Genomic DNA, 21939 nt, shown 5'->3' on the forward strand with positions numbered 1-21939 from the left:
AAAGTTTGTCCAGAGTGATGTACTGTAAGAGAGAGAGAGAGAGAGAGAGAGAGAGAAAACAGTTGGTTCCTTCCATCATACGATGTAAGCTGAACTGTATTGACTCAGGCCAATTTGGTTTTTGAATTATCAATTATTTGAATGAAACTGACAGCTTTATGTTGTTACACCCACTTTATCTCAAGAATCCTTTTTTGTTTTGTTAACATTTATGGGAAAATGTTACATTGTATTTGGGCCAATTGTGCATTGTTTGTTGACCTTGCCATGTGATGGCGACCTGCAGGGTCACTAAAATGGATTGATCAAAACCTTTGGAAGAGAAAGACCAGTCATATGTTCATAAATGGCCAAGTCATTTACTTTAGACACACTTGATTAAAAAAGCATGAGGCACAAATTTAAAACCACCTTCACATTGCTGTATGTCATAGTATTTTCTGAGTTTCACTGTTACAGTGAGTGGTTTCAATCATTGGACGAAAACACCCAGCCACCGGGACAAGCACTGGACTGTTTATGTAGCTGCTGGTGGAGGCCAAAGCTTAAACTGCAGGTCATGTGATGCCCCAAAGACCCGTAAACACTTAACCTGCAGCTGCTGTGGTGTCCGTCCTGAACACATCCAGCACAAAAGAGAAGGGCAGCGTCACTATTGTCCCAAGGGACGAGTGCACACAGTATATAGGTTCTAGAGGCAACATCCCAGGGTGCAGCACTTCAGTGACGGGCCATGGGCAGATGGAAATCAGTCACGTGTATCAAGTTAGAAATGAGACAGCAACTTTATTAATTGAGTTACATTTCCACCATACACAAATATGCACTATACGTGCTGTACCCTGCTTTTGTATTAATGTAAAGAGATACTGTACATGTACCAGTACAATGGCAGGATAGGTGTTAGACTGCTGCATTTATTTTCCTCAGGAGTGCAATTCCTAATGGCGTATTTGACCTGAAAGAGCAATTTAAAACTACTGTGTGTAATGTGTCACAGACTAAAAGGAATTATTGAAACTGTGACTCAAAATTTAAAGGGTGTTAAAGTGCTTGTGTCACCGGGAACTTTGTAAATGCGACATTCAAAAGCATTTTGTGTGTGTGTGTGTGTGTATTGCCTTAATTGTGGCTGCAAGCCAAGTTTTTGTCACATTTTAATGTACTTAATCTCCGCTCAGTGTCAGCGCTGGCTCCCGAGGCTTATCCACACAGACCTAATTGCACAACAAACCACATTACAAATCACTGGAAACAACCGTGTGTGTGTGTGTGTGTGTGTGTGTGTGTGCGTGTGCGCGTGTGTGTGTGCGTGCGTGCGTGCGTGCGTGCGTAAAGGAGACCCAGGGCTCTTCGAGGGCATGCACAGTGAGTATACAGCTACCTCTCTCCTGGGTGAAATGGCCCCATGGATCTTCATAAAGAGGCTCCGGCTCCTTGCTCCGCAGCAGCTGACATCCATCTGAGTCACCGTGGCTCTTGTGGAAGATGTGTCTTTATGTGTGTGTAGTGTGGGGGGCGGCAATGTAAGGGGGAAAAGCATGAATATAGTGGTTAACGCTTGAAAAAGTGAAAAGTACATTTTACATGTATTGGCAAAAGTGAATAGAGATGGAGCAGCATCTCATCTCATAAGCTTTCTAGAAAATTCAATATTATTAATATTTCCAATATTTGGATATCATTTAATTTCTGATAATGAAAGTCATTCCCACCACACATGTCAGCCTTCGAGGAAATGTAATAACTCCCACAGAATAGGGAATTTTGTTTGACAGCACCTTATGTCACCATATGTTAGAGTGATGAAACACACAGTGTCATGTTATCACTTGAACACACATGCTTGGAAGGGCTTTTGGTTTCCCATTATGTTTGACCGGACTAGTTATTTCTGAGAGACCACAGTGAATGACTGCATTTCCTCTTTTGGGAAATGGGTCACACATCCTCTCGTACCGCACAAGCCAGAGTCATATGACAGGAAGTCACAGGATTTATGGGGTGACAGCGGGAGGTTACGATCTCAGGTCCCTTTTGTCACACTCCGGCAGGTTTCAAAGTATAGAGCGAGAGTTGTGTTGAGTCAGCGAACCACTTGTCAAAGCCGTCCCATCGTGGAGTCGAGGGTTGGGAGTCACCAACAATGTCACACACGACCACAGAGCAAACTCAGTATCAAATCATGCTATAAATATTGCATTTAATGAATCTACTGAATTTAAACAGGGGTTTTAGTTTGGTTATTAGTAGTCTCACTTTGAGAGCATCAGGAAAAGGCTGGAGGAGGAGAAGTAAATTATTTCTCTGTGTGTGGTTAGTTGATCCATTGCCACAGCAAATTAAACATAGGTGTTTGTTTTTTTCTTTTATTCTGACCTTTGTTAAAACCCAAGATGTAGAAAAGTACTAAAGTGGTAACTTTTTCCCCTGCCTCAAACTGAGGCTGCACGGCTGATGAGGATGACAAAATATGGAAATGACCAAAAAGTATTGTTTTTACAAGTAATTTTCTGGTGAAAATGTTAATATGGGCATGACTAAATATGTTTTACTTTGTTTTTCAAAGAAATAATTCACAAAGAAAGAAACATTAAAATGTAAAATAATTACAAATCATTTCTTTTTATTCCAATTTTTAAAAAAATCCAAAAGCAAAGAAGAATGAAGCCAATTCATTTTTGAAAAACAGAATTAGTTGACAAATTAAACTGTAATGAGTTTTCATTCCTTTTATATATATATGTTTTTTTGGGGGGGGGGGGGGGTTAAAATATATTTTGGGTGTGGGCCTTCATGTCGGATGACAGATTAAATCCTCCTGGGCAGAGATGGTCTGACATCTTCACAGATGATTATTTTCCTCTGCTCTTTGCTGGAGGGGGGTCTTTTCTCTCTGGATTCCAGTCAGGGGATGTATTTAATCAAGTCATAGTTTTCACTAATTCCTTCTTTACAAACTCTGTTTGTGTGACTTTTGTGTTTTGGATCATCATGTTGGAAGATTCCTCTCTGGCTAAACGTCTCCAGACTTTGGGGCCATCTCTTTAAATAGTATTTAAGTCTACAAGCTATTTTTTCAGTGTCCTAAATGATATCTCCCCAACATGTTTTGCCCTTGTGCAGATCCATATCAGCAAAGTTTGACCGCCGGTGCTGTGCAGTCACTGTGGTGGTGCTGGACAGGTCCATGTCAAACACACTGGACACCGTCTGGAAAAAATACATTTATAATTTCCAAAGAATGTGCTGCATAAATTCAATCAGGCCTCTTTTCATGCGCTTAGGCAAAGTTCAATCTTGCAATTTTGTGAGCAACGGTTTTCTTCTTGAAGGTCGACCGAATGCAATGTCCTTCACACTGTCAGATCAGTCACTGAAACACAAATGAAGCTCAGCATAAAATCAATCAGGAAGTCTATCTTTGTGACTCATTCATTTACAACTCTCTCTCTCTCTCTCTCTCTGTATGACTTTGCCATCCTTTTTCTAATCAGCTGACTGTGGCCGCTTTTTTGGTAATGCAATCAGATTTTTTCCAATTGTGCCGTTGCTGTCAATGTGTCCTCCTCTCTTTTGCTCTCAGCTGCCATTTCAGTGATTCTCTGCGACCCTCCTCCTCTTCCTCCTCCTCAATCCCCTGCAGCCGCCACATCATCCAGTGTCCTGGATATCCACTCATCATCTCAATCAGACCCTCAGCATCTATGTCCCATCAACCACCACCAGTGTCTAGACCTGGGGGGGGGGGGGGGGGTTACTATACCGTGCACAGTCTCATCCCCTTTTAACCATGATGACATCAGGAGGGGTCTAAGGGCCAAATCGACTCTTGTCTATATCACATCACTTTCTTTTTGTTGTTAATTTCTTCATTGGAAGTCTCTCCTGATTGAGACATCAATAGATAAGTCCTCGTGCCAAGTCAGAAGCATTTACAAATCAGTTTTTCAGCACAAATCCAAGCCATGCTTCTGTTACTCATAGCATGGTTCTTCCAGCACCTGCTGCAAATGTGCTTCAGCTTATGTTCAATAATCTACAGTTGCTCCTGTACCCTGTGGAACCTAATAATGTAATAACTCCCAATAAATGTAATTAAAAAAAGAATAATTTACAAAAACAATGCCTTTAAAAAACATTGACACATTATTGGTGTCTGGCTCAAGCAAAATTAGCTTGATTATTACAATATTGGGAAATCATTACATTTTGGGGTTCTGCAAAAATAAGATTAAGTGAATGTAATAACCTCCTGTTAATTTAATAATTTATTACATTATTGGTACAGATATTATTACATTATTGGTACAGATATGTTTACATTATTGGTGAAGACATTTTATTACATTATTGGGAAGTTATTACATTATCAGGTTTTAGTACTGTACATTTTTGGCGGAGTTACGTGGAGATTTTCATTACATTATCGGGCTCCACACACGCTCTCTCATCTTTATGAAGACTTACTTATATCACTGAAAATGTATCTGAAAATGTCTTAAAGTGTTGTAAAAACGCTAAACAGTAAGAAATATAATATTTTTCCTGTGGGCCGCTGACACATGCCCATAAGTCCAAAATCCTATTCATAATCCGTTCTCATGAGCTGGTAAAAGTCATCGAGTATACATCAGATAAAACGAGGCTGACTTGCGTCTTGTCTCATGCTCACAGTTTGCCCCTGCAATCTGTTACCTTCTGGGCAGACGTGGGTTGGCCCTGAAATCCGGCTTTTGCAGTGACTCCGTGACCTCTCGTTGTCCGCTGAAGACCCACAGCGGAGAGATGTTGCTCTTCCTTGACATGCAGCCCAGAAGCCGCGGTGGTGATGTAACCCCGGGAAGAAAAACACGCTAATCGACAACATGTTGTCATTGACCTATGCCTCGGAGCGTCAGACATATGACTGGTTCTTATTGAAAAGGTGCCGTGTACTTGACTGGGCTAAGTGCACCGTGGGTTAAGAGGGGCATTGCTGTGTGACAGAGTATAGGCGGTTATTAGCACTCGGTGCCCGGGGGGCCAGGCGGGAGTTACAGAGGACAGGCTCAGGGCCCTGCCTCCCTTCCATCTGCCGTCCTAACCGTTAGATCAATGGCTCAAATCATACCTCCGCTTTTGTATTTACACAAAAACATGTGACTCTGTTTTTTTGGTAGTCGATCAGACAGCAGCCACTCCTCTCAGGTGTATCAGGACATCACCGCCACATGGCAGGTCTACTGTGAAGCATCGTCGTATTTGCTCCACATAACGAACACACAAGAACAACTTTGTGGCAATTCTCATCGTAAGTGCATTATGGTAGGGGAGGGTGCTTGTGTAGAGAAGTTAACAAAGGGATCCCGTTGGGGTTGTTGATTATAAAAGCAGATGGCTCCCTCTGCTGTTGACAGCAGATACGGTATGAAAGCCCTTTTTTTGGTCAGAAACTTAACAAACACGGTGAAAGACTGTGAAGACACCAAACACACTGAAAAAGGATCAAATATTTTAGGTCACCAATCACTCTCGCTTTTTCTAATTTATTTTTTTCCGTCTGATTCAACCTCCTCTCAGGACTGCGTCGGAGTCCTTGCTTGACATCTCTGTCAGTGTCCTGTAACTGTATGTGGACACCTGAACATTTTACTCCCTGTGTGGTGCAGCTGTAACAGCCTCGACTCCTCTGGGATGAAAGCTTTGGCAGCTTTTAATTTAAGCCACACGAGAGTCAGTGATGGTTGAGATCTGTGCAGATCATGGCCCTCACTTTGTCTACAAGGGGCGTTACTGTGTAGGAACAGGAAAAGACTTAATCCACCAACTGTTGCCACAAATAAAGAAAAACGCTTTTGTCTGAAATGTCCCTCTGTGTTTTAGCATTGAAATCCCCTGTAATCGGAGGCAAACATCATGGCTAAGAACTGGATCCTAAAACTATACGTGTGGCTCCCTGAAGATATGAGTCTTTCTTTTTCAGAATTCATTTCCAGCAGGTTTTCAACAGCCGAGGAACCGTTCAGGAAATAAGACCTATTGTTGCCTTTTCTCTTCTTATTTTAAATTTGTAACTTGTGTCCAATTGCTCATAAAAATCACATGAAGATAAACAGAGAGGAAACATGCCCTGGTGGTGTTGGGGTTAAAGCTTCATTACGGAAACAATTTCTCTTGCAACTGTCGCAACACAACTCTCGGGAGACGATGCATAAAAAAATTTTGGTAGAGTTGTACATATTCTTCTACGCCATTTCACTAAGGGCATACTGTATGCCACTATGCATAGTAAATATATGATAATATGTGCCTGTGTGAGTCACATCTTGTGAATCCACCAGTCCTTCCGTGCTTTCTGTATTAGGCACCTTTAGGGGCCACCAGCTGCTCAAAGTGCCACTGTTGTCCGGGGTGATGGGTGCATGGGCGTAGGAGGAGACCTCCTGTGCTGGTGTGGTTGTTGACCTCCTTTGGGCCGCTCTGCGGGAGCCCTCCTTCCTTCACAGCCTCCAGACATAACTGAGACGGTTGGTGGATGAGTTGCCCACTCAGCTGCAGAAGGAAACAGATGCTGCGTTACAGCCAGACGACACGCATGGGCCTTCTGAATCTCGTCGGATGCGGTGCATCAGAAAATACCGCCTTGCCTTTATGAACTTCCACCGGAGTCCGACGGTGGTCGGCCTGTGGGCGGGGCAGGGGGAGAGGACCGCCCTCTCTCCCTCGGCGTCCAAACACAGAGCCCCCACGGGACCCCATCGCACTTCCCCCTCAGAGTTCAGATCACAGTGCTGCAATGGCAATCGTCATCTGTGTCACACCCCGTCTCTTTTCTATTCTCACCACTGCGAAATCTGTAGTCATGGTTACCTGGCTGCCGGTCCCGCTGCACGGGGCTGTTTTCATGGGACCGCCTTGTGGCCCCTGTCCTCGAGGGTAGTCTGCACAACTGCCGGTGCCGACGTTATACAGCTTCAGACAGGCACAAATATGACACGTGAATGTGTGTGTGCGTGTGCGTGTGCGTGTGTGTGCGTGTGCGTGTGCGTGTGTGGGCGCTACCTCGCCAGACAGTGCAGGTCTGTCCTGGGGGACGTAGAGTTGTGGATAAACAACAGTCAGGTACCAGTAAAAGTTCCTACAGCCGAGATTCCTCTTCAGCCGCACACGCTCTGCGATGTTAGGGCTCTCTGACTGCACAGAGACAGACATCTCGTGTGATTAGATTTTTAGCACATTTACCCACCACTCTACTAATCCCCACCACACACACACACCTGCCTGATGAAATGGGCCAGTGTGTCTCTCCTGTAGAAAATCTTCCTGTACGCGTCCATCCAGGTGTCAGCAATGCGGATCTTGTTCCTCTGAAGCAGCTCCTGGTCTGGGAGGCGGTACGGCAGGTGGTGGCGCTCGAGGTGGGCCACACGTGAGCAGGGGACCACCTCCATGGAGCCCCCGCATGACCACACCTTGGATATCGTGAACAATAAAAACAGCTTCAGGACCCTGTAGTCTATATTTCTGTGTGCAATTTAGTGTAAACACACAAAAAACGTGCGTGTTTTATTGGTCAAGTAAGTGGTTTCATAACATTTTTGCTTTCACACTACGCAGACTGGCCAAGACATTCCCAGACCTTCAACCTGAGATTTCCATTTGCAAAAGGCATCATGTCCCAGCACAACATTCCTGAGGCCTTAACAGAAACCAACTGAATCACTCAGCATCCCAAGCATCCCTAAAACACCATATGTGATTTAAGATGAAGTCATCTCTCTTTCTCGTTTGAACCGGAGGGTTTAACTGTAAAAGTTACATTACCCTGATTGACAGCTCAATTTGTTCTGCCCCCCACAAAAGCATCCCCGGGTCATAGGCTCCCATCCTTTGGAAGAACTGTCTGTCGATGGCCACAACTCCACCTCCTAATGCTGGAGTCCTGTCAGAGTCACAATCACTTTTTTAAGAACAAAAGAACTGAACGTCACAGCATCCGATCCATATGCATTTTCTACATTTTATGGTGATTGAGGTCATTTGAGATAAACTCACCGTAAAGGTTGCACTGCTGAGTCCGGGTCCTTGTCCTGCAGCGGAAAGTTGGATTCCCAGTAGAAGTCTAGTTTCCAGTCAAACACGCCTCTGACCGGCCACTGGGTGGCATTGTACTGGAAAGTCCGCCAGTCTATCACGTCCATGATGGGGGACACCACTCTGGTCCTGCAGAGAGGAGAGACCACATTCTTCACACTCTTCTAAACTGGGTTGGTTTTTTTCCCCTTAATGTATTCAATTTGGTATGTTTTCATTGACAGTCATGAAGCAGAGTGACTCCAAATAAGGTTGATGTTATGAAAAGCAAATGTGGTGCTGACAGTCAAACATTTGGAAGAATTAATAAATCTAAATTACTTAGCATCCCCCCCCCTCTTCATCCTCACATTATTCAAAGTCAGAGTGCAGTGTGTGTGTGTGTGTGTGTATTTGTGTGTGTGTGTATTTGTGTGTGTGTGTGTGTGTGTGTGTCTGCGTGTGTGTGTGTGTGTGTGTGTGTGTGTGTGTGTGTGTGTGTGTGTGTGTGTGTCTGTGTGTGTGTGTGTGTGTGTGTGTGTGTGTGTGTGTCTGTTTGTGTGTGTTTGTGTGTGTCTGTGTGTGTGTATTTGTGTGTGTGTGTGTGTGTCTGTGTGTGTGTGTGTGTGTGTCTGTGTGTGTGTCTGTGTGTGTGTCTGTGTGTGTGTGTGTGTGTGTGTGTGTGTGTGTGTGTGTGTGTGTGTGTGTGTGTGTGTGTGTGTGTGTCTGTGTGTGTGTCTCTGTCTGTGTGTCTCTGTCTGTCTGTGCACTAGTCCTTTGTTTTTGTCTGTTCTGGTTCACATATTCTACATTTATATTTGCTCATATTTCCACCAAGAGGCCACGGAGGGTCAGATATGTGGCTCAGAGAGTTGAGTGGTTGCAGAAGCTGCTGCTGAAGAGTTCTGCCTAATTGCTGAGTGTAATTAGAGACACGCTGCAGGCGGCCTGAGACACAAGACTGGAGCCCAGTCATGAGAGCAGGAGGGTCGTATACCCCTGCTTTACTAATGAGCACAGACAGCGGATAACTCTGAGCCCTCTGTCTTCTCACTTCTCACAAGTGGTTCTGTCAAACATTAGTAAGGGAAATAATAAGCAGGGTTCTGGTAAAACAGTTGGATGGATTGCCACTGTCCAGATATTTAGTTTTCATTACAAAACTCAAACCTTCTTCATTTTTGGCATTTAACGAGCAGAGTAGTTTACAATCAGTTTGATCATCAGGGAATCATGAATGGAATAATAGGACTTTTTTTCTGAACTGCTTCTAATGCTGCTTATTTTTGATACACAGAGTGTACAGTACCTGTCCTGGGCTACTCTCTCCAGCAGCGGTTCCAGCCAGCCTGTGTGGCATTCACAGTGAGAGTCCATGAAGACCAGCACCTCCCCTGCAGCCCTGGCAGCACCCAGAGTACGGCACCCCCCGACGCCCAGGCGCCTGGTGCTGCGAATCAAACGCACCCCGTCCAGGTGGGACACATATTCACTCAGCACACTCTTCAGGTGACCTGACGAGTGCGCAACGACAAAGACAAGACCACTTGGTCAGTATGCGGGTCGAGGATGGGTGGAGGGATGGATGGGTGGATGGATGTGTCATAGGTACCGTGCTGGCTCAGGTCGTCCACCAGCAGGACCTCAAGCAGGTGCCGTTTGGGTGCAGTGCGCAGGACGCTGTGCACGGTGCGCAGGAGCGTGGACCAAGCTTCGTCATGGAAACACACAACGACACTCGCCGACGGAAGCGACTCGCTGTACTGCTCCCCAAAACACCTGTTGGAAGTTGGAAGACAAAGACGCGCTGTCAGTGCAACAACTTACCTCTCGACACTGATTCGTTCCAAAAAAACTGGGTCGTTTGAGTTTTCACCCAGGATGGCGCGCCTCGGGCAGCCTGCGGTGCAGTGAAATCCTCTCGCTCACCACCTCGTTGAACCCGTACTTCATCGTTGCAGCCAGCTCGGTGTCCCGATCCAAACCTTCCGAGTGCAGCCGCACTGCTTTGCCCATTTCGCCGTGCGTCGGAGGCGCCGGCGCGGCTCTGTCCTTATTCGTTCCAGGCAGGAGCACCTTGTAGCTACCCTTCTTCTGCGACGGGTTCCTGGTGCCCGGAGTGGACGGCACGAATAAAAGCTGGTCTTCTTGCAGAGATTTCAGAGGGGAGAGGTCGACGCCGAGCTCTAAGGCAGGGTCCCGGGATTCCACGATGACCTCCAGGTCCGGCGCCCTGGGGACCCGCTGCAGGGGACGGCGAGGGGGCGCGGCGTACTGATGAGGACCGCGACTTGTGTCGCGGTGCAAGAGGTCTGACAGCGCCAGAGTAAGAAGGGCGAACCCGAGGAGCAGCAGCCAGAGGCAGAGCATCCTCCTCCGGGCAGCTGTTGCTCTGCCCCACAGCCTCATGCTGGAGACAGCAGAGGGCTCGGAAACTTAATGCGACGCCGCCTTGACTTCGAACATCCTTGAGGATTGCTTCAACTTCAACTTTAAAATCGATTACATCTCACCAAAGTGTGTGTGTGTGTGTGGGGGGGGGGGGGTTATCCAAAAATCAGAAAACGAAATAAGTCGCCAATATTCACTGAGGAGTAAGGCTGCATCCATGGAGCACCACACGAGTGACAAGACCAGACAGGTTCAACTCGTGGATGGTGGAGGTGCGCACACTTTGCCTTCCATCCAGCTCATCCCGCGGTCCTAAAGCCTGCGCAAGTTTTGAGATCACCGCACGTGAAAAATGCACCTGATGCCATTCACCTGCTCCTCCGCTTCTGAAGCGATCAATTCAGTCTCGTAGCTCCGACGGGAATAAAAGCACATTATGAGGCTACAATCCCAACTATACCCGCGTATACGCTGGTTTAAAGTTGCATTTCTATCATAATAAGTCTCTTTATGGATTTGGATGTAACCCATGTTGGAGTCAGTGCTCAGTTTTACAATGACTTACAATGAAAACATTTTTTTAAAAGGTTATTTGCAGTGCAGAGGAGAAATGACACAGAGCACTCTCCCAGCAACAAGAGGTTATAAACAAGACCACATTGCTGTGGAATGAGACAGTGCCTCTTTTTTTTTTTTTTTTAATATATTTCCTCCAGTTTGCGTGAAGAGAAAATGCTAAGTGCAGGCTCCTCCCTGCCCGGTGCGTCACGCCAAAAGACGCGCTCTCCGGCCAGCTGGCGGCGGGGCCCCGTGGTCCCATGACCGTCTGTCGGTGCCTGGGAGCGGGGCGGCCGCAGCTTCTATCTCCTCGGTCCTCCGCAGGGCACATGGCAGCGAGGGCCGCTGTTTTCAACTGAGTGGAGAACTCCATGCGTCCCAGCATGAGGTTGTTGTTGTTGTTTTTTTTTCAAACCACATTGTCACGAACTTGATCTTTATCCTTTTCACGCACTAAGATTTTAAACAAGACGTTCAAGGATTTCAGTGGAAACGCCTATATTCGTTTATTTGATGTGGATGGCCAACGGGAGATTCAGCCAGCACAGACTGTGGAGCTGGAGTCCGACTATTGTTTCCTCCTGGTGCTGGTGGTGCTGCGTGGGGACTCGTCTGGCAGCCCTTGTGTGTGTGTGTGTGTGTGTTTGTGTGTGTGTGTGTGAGTGAGTGAGTGAGTGAGTGAATGGGTGGGATTTCTAGCTCCCCGCCTTCCTCCCCAACATCCACAAAGACACTCACCTCCCTCCTCCGCCCACGCAGGATGACAGGGCAGGATTATGATTACAGTATAAAGGAGAGGAAGGGAGGGGGGAGGGGGGAGAGCGGGGTGGGGGCACCTGGAGAGACATAGGGAGAAGTTGAAAGAGCTAAATGGGGGGGGGGGGGCGTCAAGACAGAGAGCAAGATGAGGGTCTTGTAAAGAGGCTGGGAATGAAAGAGAGACATGTGTTGGAGATGACCGGCCCCTGACTCCCGTGTTCTTGTGGGAATGTGTTTGTGAGGCTCAGATGCTGAAGAGGAAAAGTTGTCATGTATATTTCCAGAGCTGCACAGTGAACACTCCCACATGTTCCGTCCCGCGGCCAAAACACACACTTGACTTGCACTCTCCACTGGCCAGGACATTTTCAGACAGCACACACACACACACACACTCACACTCACACACACACACACACACACACACACACGGTCCAGTCCTCCTCCTCGGGAATGTGCCTGCGTTCCACCGTCCGACTAGAAGCCAGACCGTAATGAGAAGGCAAGACGAGTACTCGCATGCATCATCCTCCCCTGACACACACACACACACACACACACACGCACACGCACACAGAGAGAGAGAGACTATTGATAAATGCAAGTCGATCGACAGAGTTAGTCTGCAAAAAGTTTGATAATCTATTAATTATCGTTCACTTAGAAATGCCAATTAGTGTTTTTAATGTGACAGAATATTTTTTAGATGTTGTGTATTATATGACAGTGACACCTCTGGGGTATCAGCCATATCCACTTAAAGATGAATCAATTAAATAATAAAAAGATAAACGGATCGTCGGTTGCCTTTGTTTTTAAAGGTTTGTGGTGTTTGAAGTATAGGCCTATTAAGTTGTCTATTTTATTTTGTTATTCAATCTCAATAACAATAACATGCAATTGAGTTTTGGTGATAATGTAACATTATTAATCATGCCGATAAAGCTGATGGAAGGGCCCTACTTTATTTTTCAGCATTAGGCTGCGGAGTGGTGCTGCCCTCTACTGGACAATGAGTAACACTGATGTTCACAAATGTTCGTTTATTATAATTTTATGTTTGGGAGAAAAATATGTTGCATTTATTCTGGAGCTCTCGGACTCTTGCCACACGGCCTTCGACTGCGGATGCCGTTTACTCCGTTGTCATGGAGACGGAGTGACGAGAGAAAAGTCAGATCTCAACAATGTGAACTGTTGTTTTCTCCATCCATTCGTGTTTACCGGCAGACTTCTGACGTCATGCTGCAGATACCACGTGATCAGATATATAAACAATTTGGGGAATTTAACAGGCCTTCATGAAACATGAATATATCACTGAACAAAGCCCGAAACATCTTCAGATCGATATCTCATCACCCCCCCCCCCCCCCCTTTTTTTTACAGTAGGCCTGTGGATTTGATTTGAGTGTGTTGTCGAGACTTTTTAAAATCATTCACATATCATCATCAGTAATCTTGTAATTGTGGCACGTGGTGCGCACCGATCGCAGCTATTTATAATATGGATGCATTCCAACCACCTTGGCCGCGTGGCAGTCGGTCAGTCAGTCCATCAGTCAGGGGGTTTTAATTTATGCTACTCCAAATATGTTTGGTGTTTCAGGTTTACAAATGTTTCTTTCATCAGCCTGTTTTCTTTCAAGAGATGTGTCTTTCATCTCAAATTCAATTCGTGGAGAGAATACAAGCCAATCTTGTGGACATCATCGCAGCTTTCATTCTGTGAAGTAATCATCATCATATGTGTTTTGGGGGGATTCGTTTTCATAAAGAGCAGCTCTTATTTAAAAAATAAAAAATCACATCTCTCTGTGTTATGGATGAAAACTTGACTTTGTACATTTGTGGGAGCCCTTTGCCGCCGTTTCTACACGTCCCCTCGTGTGACACCATGTTGTCGACCCGCTAGAATAACGGGCGTTGATCACGTTTGATTATGTTGTGGGGGTAAAAGCGCAATGTTCATAGACATCATGCGCTTTTCCTTCCGCTTTCGCGAGTGCCGCGGTGCCTTTGCGCAACCATAGTGCGGAGTCTCACCGTGACACAGCTGAATGCGACGTGGTCAGCTGTGTCACATGTTGGGCATTCAAGGTTATCAGGTGTTTTTTCTTTTTCTTTTTTGTTAACGAAAACTAATCAAATAACACCTTTATAGAACAATTTATTTATGGCGTTATATTCAATATGAATTTAGGTACGACTTTTTTGGAGATACCCTTGAGAATGAGTCGACTTTTCTTATTTAAACTCCAACAACAGTCCATTTATTTGAACATTAATAAGATTATATGCAATTTTGAGTTTGGGAGTCGCACTGTAAACTCATGTGAGGACAAAGATGAGGGGGATTAAGGTAACAGTTCATAAAAAAAACATGAAGCACGTGCTTCATATTAAAACTAAAATAAAAACAATAAATGGGTCAAAAAAAAAAATAACAAACTGGAGGTAAAAGCCTGTGTTATACGACACAGGGCCAAATGATTTTTGGAGTATTGAATGAATAAATGCAACTGTGAATTAAAAAAGTATTTTTGTAATCTTTATTCTATCAAAGTGGAGTTATGGGGCAAAAGGGGAAGGGGCACGTGCGTCGTTTCATCTCTCATGAGTTTCCTGCGTCCAGGAGACTAATGGGTGATGAGATGCGTCTTGTTAGGAGACATCACATGTCTGTGCGCTCAGCGGCCCCCAGATTAAATTAGCGGACCTCAGGACAGGCAGGGCGGAGTCGCCTTCCACTGGGACAGCGGGACGCGCAGGCGGCGGGACAAGCTGCAGAGACACAACGTTCCTCGGACGGTGGACGAGGGCTGCTGTCTTTGTGGGAGATAAACTGATCACCGATATTTTAGTTTGGGGGGTTTTTTTTGGCGGGGGGGGGAGGTGAAATGGAGGTCTTGCCGTATATTTTTCTTTTGGCTTGTGCCCTCCTTGTTTGCCAAGTTGAAGGACGCAGAAGTAAGTGGTGCCGTTTTTAAAGTCAGCCGGTTTAAATGAATAATAGTTGAACCTGTGTCAGCAGAGGTCCAATCTGGAAATACTAAATACAGACTCGTGAGTTTATTAAAAATGCGTCTGCTCGAAGCCAAATATTTCGTTCTGAACTCGCAGAATTGCTGTAGTCTTATGTGTATTCTGGCTAAAAGAAATACTGGGGACGATCATTTTTCAGTATTAAAAGAGCCTGTTGACTGTGGACAGATTCCCCTCGCGTTTTGTGTGTTACCTGTCCTGTAATGAGATGTCTGCAGTCAATGGTCCCATGGGCTTAATTAAGGCGCGTGCCCGTGGCGTGCCCGTGGCTGGCTGTCCTTCTCCGGCCAGGCAGCTACTGCACATAGCATACAATCACAAATAGAACATTGATTTACTCAGAGGAAGCGAACAATTTGAGATCCATAAAAAAAACCCACACACAATATGCCTTAATATTGGGGGGGGTCACATTTGATTCGAGGGGAACAAGGAGAAAAACAACAAGCCTGGGACGATATAATAAACACATAGACCACATTATTCAGACGCAAAAGTTAAATGACATATTTCGTATATGGAGTGTTTGTCATGGATGAGCTGATTGTCTGCGCAGATGCTGGAGCCCCTTTTGCTCGAATCAAATTACATAAACGGAAGTTGTTGTTTTCGTCTGCCCTTCAGACTTCGAGATATTTCACTCGCACCTTATTTAGGTCTAAATTAAGAGGGGAACTAAGGTATGAAGCTGTAGAGAACAAGATCATGAACAGATTAAAAGCATTTGGCAGGCTCAGAGAAATTACTTCGAGGTGATAAATAATAAAGGTATGAATAATTCATTATACGACAAATAATGTAATAATGTATTAGCTTAAGGGCAGGCAGCATTATGTGTTCGGTATTTATTTTTTTATTTTTTAAATCAGCAGAACAGAATCAGAGAACAGCTGGTGTTTAAAGGTTATTCCAAAAATGTTCCACGCTGCCCACTCCCACAGTCTTAAGATGTGCTCTGCTCTCTCTCTCTCTCTCTCTCTCTCTCTCTCTCTCTCTCTCCAGCATACAGTGACATTTTCCCCCACAAGCATGCTATAGGTAAGTCCCCTTTCCCAATTCCACCAATCCCTGGCTGGGATCCTGACACCAACCCATGGGACGATTACCTCTACCCACCACCAAGCCCAAAGCCGAAGGGGCTCATGCACCGAGCAGGTGAGCACAGCGTGTTTTCCTCCTGGACATGTTGTATCATGTTTGGAAAAAAATGCCAACCATGGCGCCACCGCCTCCCTGCAGGTAAACCCAAGGTTCGCCTGACCAGCGACAGCCCGGCTCTAAATGGCTCCTGCGTCACCTTCACTGCCAAGCTGGAGTATCCACCGTGCCAGAAGGAAGATGCCAACGGGGACCTTGTCTGGGATGAGCACTGCGAGGACGGTACGGAGCTGGAGGCCTCAGGTGCTGCCACCAGGCCAGGCCAGGCCACGCAACCCCCCCCCCCCCCCCCGCCCCAAACACATCACGCTCTGTCACAGAACACTGCAAAACACCTCAGCTGTAATGTCAGAACAAAACACTACCACAGAAGCATAGTAATATAAAAAAAATTACCACACAAACACACTTGAAGCTGCTTTGCTTGACTTCTTGGCCACTGCGGGGCAGAAGGGACAAATCTGGGAACACAATACTGTACATACATGTTGTTAGCACACACAACAGATGCCTTTTCAAACTCATGACATTGACTCCTGTAAGTCAAATATTTACTCTCTGGGAGTGTACAGTGGGTATTTCGCACACACGCACACACATATACACACACACACACACACACACACACTTTGCTGCAAACACAACTGCATGCTACTGCTGGAAAAAGTTTGGTGATGCTGAACCAAAACAAGAAAGTATCTGCTGACAACAATTAGCTGAGAGAGGCTAAATCCGTGGTTAAAGCTGAGGGAAACTGCCAAGTTTGATCCAATTCTTACACAACTGAGGAATTGGGCTCAGCTTTAAGTCTTTTTGTTCCGGACATAACGCAAGCTTTTACTTCCACAGCCAACGGGCAGGTTCGCTCCGGCCACGTGTACAACTGGACTTCTTGGTTGGAAGACTACGGCTTTGGAAAGTGCACAGACCCAATTAAGTGCAACGTGTTCCCCGACGGGAAGCCCTTCCCTCAGCGAAATGACTGGGGACGCAAGAGCTACGTCTACGTGTGGCACACAATGGGTGAGACGCACATTTTGTCAGACTTTGCCCGCACGTGCACGTGCAGACCCCCCCAAAAAACACCTTTCTTTATTTTATGTGTACGTGTCCTCCGTTTGTCCCACAGGCCAATACTATGAGACGTGCGATGGCTCATCCTCCAGCGTGACCATCAACACCACCAACATCCCAGTGGGGGCAGAGGTCATGGAGGTCATGGTGTACAGGAAACGCGAGCGCAGGAAGTACAGCCCCCTCACCACGGACAACACCGTCTTCTACGTCACAGGTGGAGACAAAAGTCACACACTCATTACACCTCTGTGCAGCTGTCTCAGTCGAACAGACAAAAGACAAACACAGGGAGGAACCCCGGAGAATTCATCATTCATTCGTCGCCCCCTTAGACAAGATCCCGGTGGCGGTCAGCATCTCCCAGAAGGCTGCGGTCAACGAGTCGAGCAACGTCTTCTTCCGCGGCGAGGACGTGGTCTTCGCGGTCCAGCTTCATGACCCCAGCGGCTTCCTCAAAACCGCCGAAACCGTTGACTACATCTGGGACTTCAGAGATGGCAATCAGCTGGTAACCCACCGCGACGTGACCACGCACACCTACAGCACGCTGGGGAGGATGAGTGTGAAGCTGGTGGTGGAGGCGGCGTTCCCGGTGGAGTGTCCGCCGGCCGCTGCCACCTCGACGCCCGGGAGCTTCATGTCAACACCTCCGACAGGTGCTGGACAGGGACAGTCTCGCTCGGGAAGACAGAGTAAATCACGGTCCAAGCACTTTTGACAGGATTGTTCAGATTCTCTGATTCATTTTAGCATCTCTTTGTTTCGGTACTTCCTAATATTTTTGGGCTTTCTTGTCAAGAGTTAGATGACCACCTTGCAGTTTGTAAATGAAATATGAAGCTACAACCAGGACACAGTTAGTTCAGCTTTTGACATGTCTGGTTCCGTCCTACGGGGGCGGGGGTGGGGGGGGGGGGGGGGGGGGGGGGGGGGGGCTAACTACCTAGCAGCTCTTTGGATCATTAATTGTTAAATTATAATTTGTTCTACCCACAACAACAAAAAAAATGTTTCAGGGATTATTTAGGACCTCTGTCTTTACTCTGTAGAAAGTAGGTGCGATGAATAATCTTCACATTGAGGTCTATGGGGGCATTCATAATTTCAGATGAGACAAAATATCTCAGCAAACCTCAGCAAAAAACTCAAAACAGTAGAGGGAAGTGAGAAAAGCATGTGTTCTTGTGGGGTTAGGTCAAAATACATATAACAAAAGACAAAGTCAATAAGTGGACACTGAATGAAAACTGTTACAGAACATTTTCTTTGTTGTGAACGATTAAGGAATCAAATCAGAATGCAAAGATGTGTCTATGATTGTCATGGCGACTGAATATTCCTGTCTGTCTCCCTCCAGAGGCTCCCACACCTCGACGCAGTACTCATGCAGCTACAGTCAAGATGGAGACCACTCATGGTGAGGTTTTGCAGCTGAGTGTTTTTTTTAATTTATGTATGAGAAATAGAGACAGTGAGAGAAACAGAGGAGGTTCGAAGTTCTCTAGGAATTCAAGAAATGATCAGTATCGGCGAGCACGTGTTTCCAGTGAGTCCATATCTCTCCTGTTTCAGCGCCACCCAGCACCCGCCCACCCTCCCCCTCCTCTACTGCCACTGCCTCAACAGGGCTGCCTTCCACGGAGCCCCTCGCCCCCACCGTGGCCAGCGCGGCCCCGGAGTCCAACGCCACCACCCTGGCCTGGCGCCGCACCAGGCGCCTCAACAGCAACCAGTGTTTCCACTACGCCTACGGAACATTCATGGGCAACATCACCATCATTGGTAGGTGGGACGCTGCAGTTTCCTTTTCAATGTGACCCGGTGACACACAAGTTACCGCCGTGATGAATTTGTGTTCGGCGTCAGCCTCTTGGTGCTGTAGCTCAACAACTATTGGGTGGATCGCCGTGGAATTTATCAGACACCTGATGAATCTACCAGGAGAAACTGCAATTGCACCGTGGGCGACCCAATGACTTTCCATCTAGTGGCATCATCATCAAAATCTGAATTGTGTCAATTACTTTTATGAACAAATACCTGCAAAATGACAAGCCTACTTTATACTGAACATGAACACAGTCAGCCTTATGTTTGTCAAGCATCAGCATGCTTGTCACTTGCAGTGCCTATACAGAATCTCTAACGTGGCTGAAAGGCCTGGGTTGGTGTAAGGACTAAAACTTTAAATGGAGACTAGACAAGTTACTTTGTTATCCGTCTAAGCAAATCTGCAAAAAGGAAAAAAAATCTGTCAGTGGTCCTGGCTTGAGTCAGGCATGAGCGAGCTAAGCACCTGCTAGCCCCCCCTATGGCCACTAGGTGGCCCCCAAGAGCGCTTGAAATGTCCCACAAGAGAAAGCTAGAGAGGTTGTTTTGTGTGATATGTCAATGGCAATCATCCAAATACAAAATATCATGTTGACAGGGTGGCTAGTCGATAACACTGGTTTAATAAAGGTGAGGGGGGGACTATAATTTCACGTCAAAATTGTTAATCTGGGCCACGCGCACACCACTAAACTTTATGCTTCATAATTTTAGCAGTACTAGTAGATGATAACACGTCTCAAACCAACTGCATGTATCTGTTGTCCACAGAGCCCAAGCACGCGCTGGACAGCCAACCAAACAGTCGCATTTTGGACGTGCTGGCCGACAGAGTGAACAAAACTGACATCAGCTTCCTGGTGAAATGTCTGGGCACGTGAGTGTTCAAACATTATATCATTCTATCTTCAGTTGAATGTGAATCAGTTCTTTTTTACACTCACGACAATAAATCCATGCATCACGGAGATCGATGCCCTTTCATTTAATGGGAAAAGATTTGTAAAGTTTACAATTGTCAGGATTACAGTTAGATATATAAAGTTTCCCTTAAAGCTTAACGACTGTCTTAGGTGAATTGGGAAATTCAAGGGAAAATGGCCGCAGCTCAGGTGGTCGAGCAGTTCAGCAGTTCAATGCCCCCGGCTCCTTGAACCCACCCAGTGGGGATGTTACACGCTAGTGTATTCTTGGTGCTGTTCCCAATCCAGGGGGAAAGCCTGTGCCAAATCAAATATGCAGATGCTGATCCGCTGTGGCGACCCCTAAAGGGAACAGCCCGCAGGAGAAGAAACTAGGAAATTAGAGATTTATTAGGTAATCAAGTCAAGACACAACTCAAGGCACTGTGATTTTTGGCCTTTACTGTCTCGCCTTGAGAGTTTTAAGATCTTAAAATAAAGGCAAAAATGTCCAATCTCCACAGATGTAAAATGGTAATTTAGTGCCATGGCACATAAAGGACATATCTTACAGATAACGCATATTTAAAGATGAAGTCTGGGCAAACTCTGTAACTTCCAATCTCTCGTCCTCAGCATCCCCACCTCAGCCTGCACAATTGTGTCAGACCCCAGCTGCACTCAGGTGCGTAACATCATGTGCGATGACGTGCCGCCGTCAGCGGAGTGTGAGGTGCATCTGAGGCGCACGTTTCTGGAGCCCGGCACCTACTGTGTCAACATCACCCTGGAGGACTCCAGCAGCCTGGCCCTCGCCAGCACCACTGTGACCATCAACAAGTCCCAGGACGCACCGGGTGAGTTTCACATACAAGGCGAAGGATGTTTATGTCCAACACACGTTCTCAAATAATTGACCTCACTATGTGGTTTCTGGGGTTCCCTCTGTAGCGTCCAAGAGTCCTCACACTGCCGAAGTGGTGCTCTCCACGAGCGCTGTGCTGGTGGCTGTCTTTGCGTTCATCGCCTACATAGTCCACAAGTGAGTAGTCGTACATCCGACAAGGAAGCATAAATACTTGAATGCATTCCTTATAATGTAGCCAACTGAGTGGTCCTATACACCAGTGTCATCACACACACGCACACACACACTCTGCCAAATATTGCGTTCTCCTTCACTCCAACTTGACTTTGTCCCCTTTCCCTCTCCCAGACGTTACAAGGTGTACCGACCCATTCGCAGGTCACTGGTGGAAGACGCCAGCGGGCATGCCGGGGTCGGAGGTCACATGGTCCGCCTGAAGGAGACACTTTTCCCCTCCAGTGAGGAGAGCCGTCACCTACTGACCGAGAGGCACCCCATGTAGGCTTCGCAGAGCCGCAACAAAGTGCTTCTGCCGTGAGCGGCAAAAATTACTAAAGAAATCTTTACAAAAGTTGAAACAATAGCCAAGATGGCAGAAATTGATTTGTGTCTGTTATATCAGTAAAAAATACACGTTATGTATTCGCTACATTAAATGGCTTATGCTTCAGCAGAATGTGATCGGTGGATGATAATCTAAAGAGGCTGTCAAATGATCTTTATGGTGGATGAAGAAGTTGCTGGGAGATGAACAGAGTTCAAATCATGTTTGCTTTCAATGAGAAGTAATGGCTTTGTGCAAATTTTTCGTGCCAAGCGCCGCTTTACAGAGCTGCCCCTTGTGTTATAATTAAAGTCTACAATTAATAATGAAGTCCATTGAGGTGGTTTGGGATTATAAAATCTGAAGTACACTTGCTTGGTTGAGGGAATTTGAAAAGGACATTTTTAGATCTCAAAAGCTCAACCATGGAGTTCAGTGGAAACTTGACATGACTAATAAAAGATTGTGAACTAACCGTACGTCTCTCTAGGACAGTTTTTTCTCTGTATTCATAATGTGAATATTTTTTTAAGAAATTGTATTCAGTACATTCACATGAGCCACGTTAATGAAAAGTTGGTGGAAAAACCGACTGAAATTGTTAACCATTTCAGATGAATCCACAACACTAAGCAGGTTTTCAGCACATAGTGTGTTCACCCTGGAAAATAGATAAAATACTCAGTTGATGCACACGTGAGAATTGATTTGTTTCCTATCACTCAAACAACCGCATCTTTTTCCTGGTTTGC

At 46.1% G+C, this 21939-nt stretch overlaps 2 protein-coding genes across 5 annotated transcripts; one reads left to right on the forward strand and one right to left on the reverse strand.

Moving 5' to 3' along the window:
- Nucleotides 1–4314: 4314 nt before the first annotated feature.
- On the reverse strand, nucleotides 4315–10663 carry LOC118292467 (polypeptide N-acetylgalactosaminyltransferase 15-like). Its single transcript, XM_047330414.1, has 10 exons — nucleotides 9932–10663; nucleotides 9668–9834; nucleotides 9365–9569; nucleotides 8038–8205; nucleotides 7807–7924; nucleotides 7260–7454; nucleotides 7045–7176; nucleotides 6853–6954; nucleotides 6630–6773; nucleotides 4315–6534 (listed from the first exon to the last, which is right to left on the reverse strand). The coding sequence occupies exons 1-10, from the start codon at nucleotides 10462–10464 to the stop codon at nucleotides 6343–6345; spliced, it is 1956 nt and encodes a 651-aa protein (XP_047186370.1). The 5' UTR covers nucleotides 10465–10663; the 3' UTR covers nucleotides 4315–6342.
- A 3791-nt stretch (nucleotides 10664–14454) lies between these two features.
- Nucleotides 14455–21662, forward strand: gpnmb (glycoprotein (transmembrane) nmb). Of its 4 annotated transcripts, none has more exons than XM_047330298.1 (12): nucleotides 14455–14733; nucleotides 15811–15963; nucleotides 16048–16209; nucleotides 16816–16989; nucleotides 17096–17257; nucleotides 17376–17735; nucleotides 18401–18460; nucleotides 18616–18825; nucleotides 19645–19750; nucleotides 20412–20632; nucleotides 20727–20817; nucleotides 20992–21662. In XM_047330298.1, exons 1-12 carry the CDS (start codon nucleotides 14664–14666, stop codon nucleotides 21143–21145), a joined length of 1923 nt encoding a protein of 640 aa, XP_047186254.1. In that variant the 5' UTR covers nucleotides 14455–14663; the 3' UTR covers nucleotides 21146–21662. The 4 variants fall into 4 exon arrangements, with proteins under 4 accessions (XP_047186254.1, XP_047186256.1, XP_047186255.1 ...); XM_047330300.1 differs by having other exon boundaries at nucleotides 14456–14733; nucleotides 17376–17699; XM_047330299.1 differs by having other exon boundaries at nucleotides 14456–14733; nucleotides 16048–16188.
- The last annotated feature ends 277 nt before the right edge of the window (nucleotides 21663–21939 follow it).

The sequence above is a fragment of the Scophthalmus maximus genome, chromosome 22, assembly GCF_022379125.1.
Source record: "Scophthalmus maximus strain ysfricsl-2021 chromosome 22, ASM2237912v1, whole genome shotgun sequence".
Taxonomy (NCBI): Eukaryota; Metazoa; Chordata; class Actinopteri; order Pleuronectiformes; family Scophthalmidae; genus Scophthalmus; species Scophthalmus maximus.